Below are 11,501 nucleotides of genomic sequence, written 5' to 3'. Positions count from 1 at the left end.
CGGCACAGGGCAGCCCAGGAGGGGCGAGAGCGAAAAAATAGGAAAAAAACCACACACACAAAAAAAAACCTAAAAAAAACAACCTCCACACACACAAAAAAAACCACACCCAACGGAAAAAAACCCAAAAATACCGACTCAGAAGAATAAGAGCATGTGGAGCAGAAGGAAGTGTCAGTACCTACGCAGCACAAGCAGTAACAAGGCAAGACGGTAGGTGGCTATAAAGCTGCCCTACTAACAAAGTAGCAGCCTCATGGAAAAAAAAAAAATACAAGGCAGACTGTTTTGGTATTTTTCCTTTTTATATCCACAATGTAACATCATCTGCTATAGCATAATCCCTGCCATCGCCCTTGAAGATCAAGGTCTGTGTCCTCAGGAAGGCTGCAGTAACTAGTCAGAGGAGTCAGCGCACAGTCCTGTAACTGGATACAGGTTTCAGTGAGGGTCTGTGGTTCTAACCAGACTTGAAAAGAAGAATAGCGACTTGGCCGAGGTAGAAGTAGATGAAGTGCTTGGTCTCATGTGTCACGTAGCTGCCAAAGTTCCTTCCCACGATGCAGTGCCAAGTGGGATTGTATTTCTTGTCAAACTCCTGCAAAATAGATCACTAGAAATTAAGAATTCTTCTAAACAGGTATCCACGTTAAAGAATACTGGAATGAAATTACCTGCCTAGAGTTAACTGCTTAGCATCGGTAGCTAAATTTGCTAAAGCTTTAGGCCACAGGCTATGAACTTGCACCCAGATAGGTTGAACTTTTAACTTATTTCCATGAAAGAGGACCTCAAGAGCCAGGTCAAGATGGAAGATAAGGAAGCTACAAGTGCCAGCAGAAACCACCATCTCAGAGATAAGAGGAAAAAACCCAGATGACTCAAGGACAATTAAGAGACCCAATGAAGAACAAGACCCCAGACCCTAATACTACTTACTATTGGTCCAAACTGTCAAATGAGGGGTGGGAAAACAGGCTGTTTTCCAGGTATAACCACCCAGGAATTTCTTTGCTTGGGGTCCCTCTGCAAAGGCACCCAGCTCAAAGGCACCCAGCTTGAGCTGTTTCTTCCACTGTACCACCCAAATTACCTTATCAGACTTTAAGCCCACAACTCTGCTATGGAATACCTAGGGCAGAGAAACTTCAGTTTGGTGACCCAGATGGGACCCTAGGCCACCACCATCATTGGATCCTCTCTTTTCCAAACATCCAGCTGCTGGCCGTGGGTGAGTTCACCCAGGATCTTTGGAGCAGGAGGTACTGAAGGATGAGCGTTTAGATTCCGTAGTGGGTTCAAGTCCCTCTCAGTATCAGGGTGGGTTCAAGTCCCTCCCCTGCTACAGCTTGCTTACGGGTGTGCAGCGCAATCAGTGTAACGCACACGTAGAAGTGGGTTTGAGTCCCTGTTAGTAACTGAAAACAATGGAAAACACAAACACACCCAGCATAGAGGGGGCACCCTTAGCCAAGGTACTGGAAAACTGGAAAGATTAACGGCACAGCCAGCTTGTCAAAAAACACATAGTTACACTATGTCAGGAAGATTGGCCATTTGCAACAAGAGATGGTAGTCCAGCACAATGGTGGCCATCGCAGGGGACTTTTTAACCAGCATTAATTAGCCTTTTTGTGGTATTGCCTGGAGACAGGTCTCCAGCACAAATGGATTGCTGTTATGTGTGGGATCATCAGGCTTGGGAGCAGAAAATCCAGCCCGATGGTATGGGAGGAGGGAGACACTGTCAAAGGTAACACTTGCATTAGTGGATGCCAACACCCCAGAAGAGTCTGGTTGGCATATGGAGTGGGACAATGTATCTCACTTGCTCTCTCTTCACCGCCTACGTCTACCAGCTGCCAGACTCTCTCCTATGATTTCTAACATTTTGCCCAATACCAACACATTACAGCAAGGAGGGGTGGGTGGAGGCAAACCCCCTCCCCCTATGTTACCCGTGTTTACTAATGAGCCCTGGAACCCCAGTGATTTAGCATTATAGGGAAGCAAAATATCAAGACTAAGGGAAGATGCCACGAGATGCACCAAACTATTTTCTAATAAATGCACTGGATATAACTCAAATTGGGGGGACACCTAGATACTTCTGAGAGAACTGTTCCAGCCAGATGAATGAGAAAAAATAATTAATAAGGATGCAGAACTAGCACAACAAGCTGGAGGACAAAGAAATCCCTGGCCAGCAAGTAATCCAAATTGGGATTATAATAATGCAGGAGATAGAACTACATGCCAAATGGCACTCCAGAATTTAGCAGAAGCCATTAGGGCATGTGGCAAGTTAGGAGTAAATTATACAAGTGCAAGAATGCAGACAGCACCTAGACAAACACCCCAGTGATAGCTTCGACAAGACTTCGTTAAAGTGTGGGGGAATAAACACACAGAAGTTTAACAACACACTAGCAATCAGTGTTTTTATGGATCAAGCAGCCCCCAAGATATGGAAATATTTCAAAGAACATATGCCAGGCTGGCAAGGGGAAACTACAGAAAAGTTAAGTGTGGTAGTATTTGTGTATGATGGGTGAGAGGAAACACAGAAACCTGAGCAAGTGAAAGAGCAAAAGAACAAGAAGCAAATTTACTGGCAGCTGCTTTAGCAAGAAACTTGCAAGTGAAAGGCAGAGGATCAGAAAGACAAAGGCCAAGCCCAGGATTTGGGCTGAGGCCGGGAAACACAGGAAGAAGCATAGGGGGAAGTGAAGGGAAAGAGTGTTATTACTGTGGGAACTTAGGGCATGTACAGCGGGAATGTCCCCTTCGACTACAAGATCTGACTAGATAAGGCAACTCCAACACGAAGAGTTAGCCTAAGAAAATAACAACTCACAATGACAGGAGGTGGGGAAACCTGAAACACTTGCGGAATTAGAAGGACTAGGTATTTCTGCTATGTGGGAAACTCAATTAGACCACCTATAGCAGGTAAAGTAGAAGGCCAAGAAGTTGAACTTTTAGTAGGCAGAGTAGCTGTGCTCTCTCTTTGAAGTTTTACCCCAAAAGGATCTGAAACTGAAGATAAGGTTCTAATACAGAGGGTCACAGGTGGAGGAGCAAAGAGTTTAACCAAGCCCCTATAACAAAAGGAAACAAAAGTGTATGGGGAAGACTTGTATTAGCAGAAGAATCTTCGGCCCGTTTGCTAGGAAGAAATCTTTTACAAGCCCTATATGTAGAATTACACTTATCACCTGAAGGAATGGATCTAAATTATGGGAATGAGTGTTGTTACCAAAAGCCCAAACCCTGAAATAAAAGTACCAGAAGTGCTAAAATCTGTGCCCATGAAGATATGGAGCAAAACTGGCACTGATGTTGGATTGCTAATCTCAGCTCAACCTGTAGTCATAAATACAAAGGGAGGAGCTCCACCAATAAGACAAGGAAGAGCATACAAAAGCAGATAAACCAATACCTGCCCCAACGGATTTTAAAAGTATGTATTTCACCATATAATGCTCCCATATTCCCTGTAAAAAAGAACAGGTCGGGTGAAGGCCGAGATCCAAAAAACTGTTTTGTACAAAATTTTCAGGCAATCAATCAACATGTGGCGACTCCTCAACCAGTCGTACCTGATCCTTCCACAGTACCTTTGCAAATATCACATTGGGCAAAATATTTTACCATAACTGATTTAACTGCTGCTTCCTATAGTATACCACTTTATGGAAGTAGTTGGCCCTTATTTGACTTTACATGGAAAGGACAACTGACATGGATGCGCCTTCCCCAAGGGTTCACAAGATGTCCTACAGTTTTCTCTCAGATATTAGTAATTTAAAAGATGTAGAAGTGCCAAGTGAATCAGCTCTCGTACAATATGTAGATGATTTAGCGATAGCATGTAGAGACGAAAATGCCTGTATAATAGACACTGTACATTTGCGTACTGCTTTAGCAGAAAAGGGTCACTACGCATCTGTCTAAATTCCAGCTGTATTGAAAGGAAGTAAAATATTTAGGATTTATTTTCAGAGAAGGGCAACGGCTAGGAGACCTAGAAAGAGTAAATGCTGTAACAGAACCCACCCACTCACCCCCCATACAGTAACAAAGAAACAATTACGAGGATTCCTTGGAACTGTGGGATTTTGCAGACCATGGATTCCTGGATTGGGAGAAATAACAAAAACAGAGGCAATGAGGAATGAAGAGGCAGAACCCATTGCATGGGGCTGAGAGAGAGAACAAGGTTTTAAAAACATAAAAGGAGCTTTGGCATCAGTGCCTGCTCTCAGGCTCCCAAATTATACAAAACCTTTCAGTGTGTAAATACGTGAGTCCAAGAGGACAGCCAGAAGAGTGGTAACACAAAAGTTAGGACACCACCACCAACCAGTTGCATATTACTCTGCTCAACTAGATTCAGCTGCAGCAGGGGCACCAGCCTGTATAAAATCTCCAACAGCAGCAGCAACAATAGTAGAAAAAAAGCCATCCCTTCATTCTGGGACACCTTGTAACAGTTTTATGTCCACAGGAGGTAGGAATACTGATAAAACAATATGCAATCCAAGCATTATTGCCACATTGAGCACACAGATACAAACTGATCCTCCTAATCAGGGAACGTAGCCTTGAAAAGATGCAATACTTTGAATCCAGCAACCCTATCTTTGCCAGATGATGGAGAAGAACATCACCGATGTGAGCAGCTGATGCACACTTCAAGTGAACTGCAAACCAGTTTTAACCAGTGTTCCTCTGCAAAACCCAGATCTAGTTCTGTCTGTATACAGTTCATCCTACTACCTGCATGGGAAACTACTAACTGGGTGTGCTGTAGTCAGGCAGAAATGAGTGATGAAAGTAAACAGGTTTCCACACAGGTGAGTGCACAAGTAGCACAGCTGGTAGCTTTGTCTTGTACAGCCCACCTGGGAAAAGGAAAGCAAGTTAACATCTACACTGACTGTTGATATGTCTCTGGATTACATCATGCAACTGGGATGTCACAGAGAGAACAAGGACTCCTCACAATCAGGAAAGAAAATATGAGCAGTTTGCTGGAACAAATCCAACTACCTAAAGAAATCGCTGTAATACACTGCCTAGCTTATAGTAGGGACACTATAGAAATCAGTAAAGGAAACTCTCTAGCTGACACTGCTGCAAAGGCTGCAGCCCAACAACCTCTGAGAGAATATATCGTTGCAATTGCAATGATAAACCAGAGCAAACAGCCAAATTCAGACCCAAAACCACACATATGAAAAGGACTGCTCAGCAGAAGAGAAGGAACAATGGGAAAATTGGGAAGAATACAAAATTACAATGGAATATGGACAATTGGAGGAAAACCAATTCTGTGAAAAAATATGTAATTACTGTGGCTAGGTGGTTTCACAATAAAGCTCACAGGGGAGCAGAGGCAGTAGCTAATCAAGTACAAAAAGTATGGCAGCACTAGGAATTTACACTGCTGCAGAAAGAATAACCAACAGCTGCCCGACCTGCCAAAAGTTGCAAGTAGGACCCCAAGCTCAGTTAGGGAGATGACCATGGGCCTACATCCCTTTTCAAAGGCTACAAATAGATTATGCAGATATGATACTTGTCAATGGGTACAAGCGCTTGCTAGTGATAGTAAGTCAGCTGTCAGGCTGGGTAGAGGTCTTCCCAACAAGAAAGGCAAATACAGGATGGGAGATAAAAGCCTTGCTAGAAGTTATACCCAGGTATGGGGTTCCAGAATCAAGTCAGACACAGGTGGTCATTTCACAGCAACATAACTGACCAACTGCATAATCATTAGGAATAGAAAGAAACCTGCATAATCCCCATAATCCATAAGTCTTTGGGACAATGAAAGAACGAACTGAATGTTAAAAGAGAAACGAGCAAAAATATGTACACACACTGGTTTAAAATGGCCAGAAGCACTGAACTTAGCTCTATGGGATGTACTGAATGCTCCATGACAACCCATAGCACTAACACCAGCAGAAATTATTTTTGGGAGACACTGAGCTATACCAGGAACTTACAACCCAATTAAGACCAGCCTACTGGACAGAGATGAACAGTTGACCCAATACGTCAAACCCTTTCTGCAGGTATATGAAAGTAACAGAAAGCATGCTCAATTGTATCAGTCCACACCTCTGGAAATACAGGTATGTGGTATATAACCCAGAGATAAGTTTTAATTAAGGTGTTCTCATGAAAAATCCAGATTAGAACCTAAGTGGGAAGGGCCATATACCATCTCACTAAGTTCCTATTTTGCTGTTAAAAGTTTAGGAAAAGAAAACTGGCACACCATTCTCACATCAAACAGGTGGTAAATAGCCAACCACCTGATGAACAACTAACTCCTGGAAAAACTCTCAAATCAACTAAGAATTATGTGGGGCATCTCGCTACTCTTGATATTACTGATTCTGGTTACTGCTACAGCATGGCCAAGTATAAAAATGATGGATGATCCAGATTAGTGAAAAGTTAACAAATCCAAGAAGAAGATAGTTTTCCTAGATTATAGAGGAACAAGGTTCCCAATTCCTAAAACACCTGAAAGGATGGATCTCACTTTCTATCATGAATCAGATAAGGTTTATAATTCAGCCTCAATAGAGGTGAACAGTAGAGACAGGTCTAATTGTCTCAATAATAGCAGTTGCTGCTTAAAAAAAAAAAAAATGCTTAATACCAGTTGTTGTGTGATGCTGGATCCTAGGTTAAGAATCAACAGGATACAAGTTACTTGTGTACAAGATACTGTTACTTCTGAAAGAGTTGACCCAGTACAAACTACTGTTTCTCTGCCCACCACCGTAAATCCTACCTCAAGTCCACTAATCAGTTACCTGAAATTGAACCATATGCAATCAAGTACATAGGACAGCAACAAATGGTATTTACTCCCTCATGGACCCTTAGATGAGCAGGACTATTGATGCAAATTAATCATAATAAAAAAAATAAATCAAACCAATCTGTTCACCATTCTTAGATATATCCTACACAGGGTGGGCAGCATGGTTACATGGGAGAATCCTTACGCCTTCAAAGTGAAGAAAACGGGATGCAACTACTATCATAGGGACAGGACTGGGAATCTTAAGTGGTATAGATGCTAAAGTACTCCTAAATAAAGGATGACAAGTGATTTAAGCAAGTTAGGACACCCACTGTGATCCTCTCTACTAGGAGTCATTGACTAGCGCCTAATGCTGAGATATTGCCTCAGTGGGAGAAAATCAATGAAGGAGACCACCAGCTGATTGTAGAAGCACTTGGAACAGTCCAGGGCAATCTTTCCAGTAGCTCTGGGCTACATCCAAGCTCAACTGCGGATGCAGTGTATAGCAGCAGCAATTGTAAGGGAAGGTAAAGACGGCACCTTACCCACAGAGGCTCGAAAAGTAGTTTGGGACAAGGCAACTGAGTTCAAAAGAGAATTTCAATCCTGGTAGTACAAGGCAAGTTTCACTCATTAAACAATTGAGTCACAGCCTTTGTCTTAACAATATATAATGCATTGGTATACACCATATACCCAAGCATTGCATAAGGATTAAATTACAATGGAACTATACGCTATCCATTAGAACAGAGTGTGGACCCAACAAAATGCAAACAAATAGCAAACTGTAGATGTTAATGCATGCGTTGTACAGGAACAGCAAGGGTTTATCTGTGGGAGTAAACACCATCAGAGCTAGACATTTGCCTTGATGCTGAAGAGTATGTTTGCCATTTTGAGGTACATCCCAACAAAACCCATGAAACAGTACTTGTATATACAGGAAATGGATGTGCTTTTATGAGAACCCTTTGTGATTTTGTATTAGCAGATGGTATTACCATAGATGCCAGAAGTCACTCAAATATGTGTCTGTAACTTCACTACAATTATGGGGTGCGATTTCAATTATTCGGCTCCCATTATGTCTTACTGAGTGTTACAATCAAATGACGTATTAACTCAAGATTTATCAACCACCCTCATGAGAGCCAATCTTACATTTGTAAAGAGATTATTACAACATGATGATATCTATCAATTACTAAAACATATACAGAATAATGAACAAAAAGCTGTAATTACTGGCCACCTTTGTGCAAAAGAAATACATCATCATATACTCAAAATTTTGAGTGAAAAAGGATGGAGAGTATCACTGGCGGGGAACCCTCCTGGGACAGTTACCAACCACAACAGGAATTTGTAATTGCATACTGCACCTAGTAGTGGTTAAGCTTAACCTTGTTATGCCTATTACTTAAAAATATATTGTACGTTACCTCACCTCAGAACACTTTAAGAACACTGTTCAACATATTAGCAGGAAGATGCTGTTAGGGAATATTGGATTGAAACTGCCTAGAGTTAACTGCTTAGCATTAGCTGCTAAATTTGCTAAAGCCTTAGGCCACAGGCTATGAACTTGCACCCAGATAGGTTGAACTTTTAACTTATTTCCATGAAAGAGGGCTTCAAGAGCCAGGTCAAGATGGAAGATAAGGAAGCTACAAGTGCCAGCAGAAACCACCATCTCAGAGATAAGAGGAAAAAACCCAGATGACTCAAGGACAATTAAGAGACCCAATGAAGAACAAGACCCCAGACCCTAATACTACTTACTATTGGTCCAAACTGTCAAAATGAGGGGTGGGAAACTCAAGACTGTAAAGGTATAACCACCCAGGAATTTTGTTGTTCAGAGTCCCTCTGCAGAGGCACCCAGCTTGAGCTGTTTCTACTGCTGCACCACTCAAATCACCTTACTGGACCTTAAGCCTGAGACTCTGCTATGAGATACCTAGGGTGGAAAAGCTTCTTTAACATAGCAAATCAGTATTTCCGAAGTGGAAGCAATCATTCTGCTTAGTTGTATTACTTTTTAAACAGTTCTTCCACTCAGATCTGTTTAACTTACATTGACACTCTTTGATTTCTCTATTCTCCAGAGTTGACGAGGCAGGAAATATAACCAGAACTAGATCTTTCCTATGTTCAGTATTGTTAATCCTACATAAAGAACAACACAGAAATCACAAACAACAGATAATCTGTGCTACCAGATTTTTTTTCGGGGTTTTCTTTTTTGCTTACATCACTACATAAGGAGAGGTGTGATTACAACAGACTTGCAGAAGAGTACTTTTCCATGCAATTTCTGACCCAGCTGGACAGAACTGTGAATAGATCCTTAAGATTAAGTACAATAAAACTGAAACCAAGGACTATGAAACAGGCTTTCTCTCAGAGAGAGCTCAATAGAGCCCCTGTTTTGTACCAGCTCAACAGTCCCAGGGACAGTCAGCTGCTGCTCTCTGTTCACCTGGACAACGGGACAGGGGCAGAAAAGGCTAAAGGAGAAGGTGCTGCAAGAAAAACAACTGAAGGACCTGGAAAAGCCGCTTAAAGGGTGGGGGAAAGAACATAAGGACACCAGCCTACAGACAAAATCCAACTTGAGTAGCTAGTGCCTCTAGAACTTGTTTCTCTAGAGCTACTCGCCCAGCAGCATTCTCCCTGCTTCATTTTTCATGTGCATAGATTTCAGGAGGACATTATGAGCAAAGATTTACCTTCTTTATGTGAGCCGCAATGTCCTTCTCGATGTTGTACTTCTCTAAGGCCTGAGTAGCACACTCCACGGCGTCCTGCTGCATCTCTTCGGACATGTCCGCATTCTTGATCACCGCCTTCCGATCGCTCATGGTTGCCTGTAGGGAGCGAAGCAGAGGGGAGCCCGGAGCTGCAGGCGCGGCCGCCCGCCGGCAGCACCCGCGGCCGTGGGGCACCGCTGCCGGCTGGCTCGGAGGCCCCGGCACAGCCCGCGCCCGGGGCCAGAGGCGCGGTACCGCCCGGGCCGGGCCGCCCGCACCGCGCTGCAGCCCCGCTGGGGCTCCCGCAGGCCCCACCGCCCGGCCCAGCAGCCCCGAGAGGGGGCGCAGCCACCCCCGAGCCCAGCCTCGACAGCCTCTCCCTGCCCCAGGGAGGCGAGCGAAGCCCGGAGCCCCCCACGGAAAAGGCTCCCGCCTGCAGCCCGCCGGGACGCGGAGCAGGGCCCTGCCGCGGGGGAGCCCAGACACCGGCCGTCCCACCTCAACCTCCCCAGTGCCCGGGCAGGACCCAGCCCCTCTCGGGCGCTGCGCCACCCCAGCGTGCTTGGCCCTCACGCCGCCCCCCTCACCGCTCGGCGGGTGCCGCGGGACCGGCGCTGTGCGGAGCGGGGCGGACGGGACGCAGATAAAAGCAAACACAACACTCGCTCCGCCGCCGCGTCCGTTTAACCGACCCGCGCGCGCCGCCGTCGCCTCCGAGCGCCCCCAGCCCCACCCTCTCCGTACTGGCCGCCAGCCATTGGCCACAGCCACCACCCCCCCAAGCGCTCATTGGCCAGTATCCGGCGCTCTCGTAGCATTTTACCGCAGCAGTTTCTTTCAGACCGGCATGCTTCGCGCCGGCACCCGTTCCCATAGCGACGGGCGGCCGCGCTGATGGAGGCCGAGGCCTGGGCTCGGCGGGAGCGAGGAGGCCTCTGGGGCGGCCCCAGGAACCCCAGAGCCCCCGCCGGGGCGAGCCCACGACAGGGTGCAGCACCCTGCTTGCCCATGCCTGGGTCACTTGCCTAGAGGCGGTACACAACCTCTGCTTGACCTTACCCTTTCTTTGCTTGTGGCTGAGCTGTCTGAACGTGACTGATTGTTGGTATCTGTACAGTGGCCTGTGACTGCAGCATGAGAGAGGCCCTTGCAGTCACGTCTCTGGTAGGCAAAGTCATCTTTCCCTACAGCTGAGGCAGACAAGATAAACCAAAAGCATATGTGATGCTTTGCAAGGCATCCTACTGCGAAGACTGTGGGGGGTGTATGTGTCAAAATTTCAACATCTGAAGTTTTGCTTAATATTGCAGATAAGAGAAAATCACGGTAAGGTCTGGTGATGGCGCTAGTCAGTCTCAACAGGGAAGGAAGATCTTGGTAAGGGAGACAAGCTCCTACTCGGGAAAGGCAGTTCCTAGTCTGATTTCTTAACAGCATGATGTAATCTCTCGTAACAAATGATTAAGTAGCTTCTTTATATCTACAAAGCTGACGGAGTTTCTGGATGATTCAAATAGTGTGATAAACAGGGCAGCTTTTGCAAAAAAATAGCAGAAAAGGGTCCCTAATTTGTACTAATGTTCCTAATGGGAATCGGAGGCAACCTTTGACTCCTCCCCCCAGTCCATCAGAACACAAAAGCCAACCCTTCCTCCTGCTCCCCACATAAGAACTTTTAATTTAGTCAGGAAACTGCAAAATTAAAAATCTAAAGAGATTAACAGAAATTATTTTCAAAACTATTCAAATACGCTGTGTGGAGTGTGTTGGGGTTTGGGGTTTTTTGGGTTAGTAAAGAGCTTAGGGAAAATTATTTGCAAAATTACTCCAGTATGCTGCGTGGAGTGTGTTGGGTTGTTGTTGAGTGGGTTTTGGGTTAGTGCTCCCCCCGCTTCCCCAGTCAGGTGTCA

The 11,501-nt window shown here is 45.0% G+C and overlaps 1 protein-coding gene across 1 annotated transcript; it reads right to left on the bottom strand.

Moving 5' to 3' along the window:
* Positions 1-284: 284 nt before the first annotated feature.
* On the bottom strand, positions 285-10,292 carry LOC119155030 (dynein light chain 1, cytoplasmic-like). The gene is made up of 3 exons (XM_037403213.1): positions 10,179-10,292; positions 9,571-9,708; positions 285-598 (listed from the first exon to the last, which is right to left on the bottom strand). The coding sequence occupies exons 2-3, from the start codon at positions 9,700-9,702 to the stop codon at positions 461-463; spliced, it is 270 nt and encodes an 89-aa protein (XP_037259110.1). The 5' UTR covers positions 9,703-9,708; positions 10,179-10,292; the 3' UTR covers positions 285-460.
* Positions 10,293-11,501: the final 1,209 nt, after the last annotated feature.

The sequence above is a fragment of the Falco rusticolus genome, chromosome 1, assembly GCF_015220075.1.
Source record: "Falco rusticolus isolate bFalRus1 chromosome 1, bFalRus1.pri, whole genome shotgun sequence".
Classification (NCBI taxonomy): domain Eukaryota; kingdom Metazoa; phylum Chordata; class Aves; order Falconiformes; family Falconidae; genus Falco; species Falco rusticolus.
The sequence above is the reverse complement of the archived record's forward strand: the minus strand, read 5'-3'. Positions and strand labels throughout refer to the sequence as shown.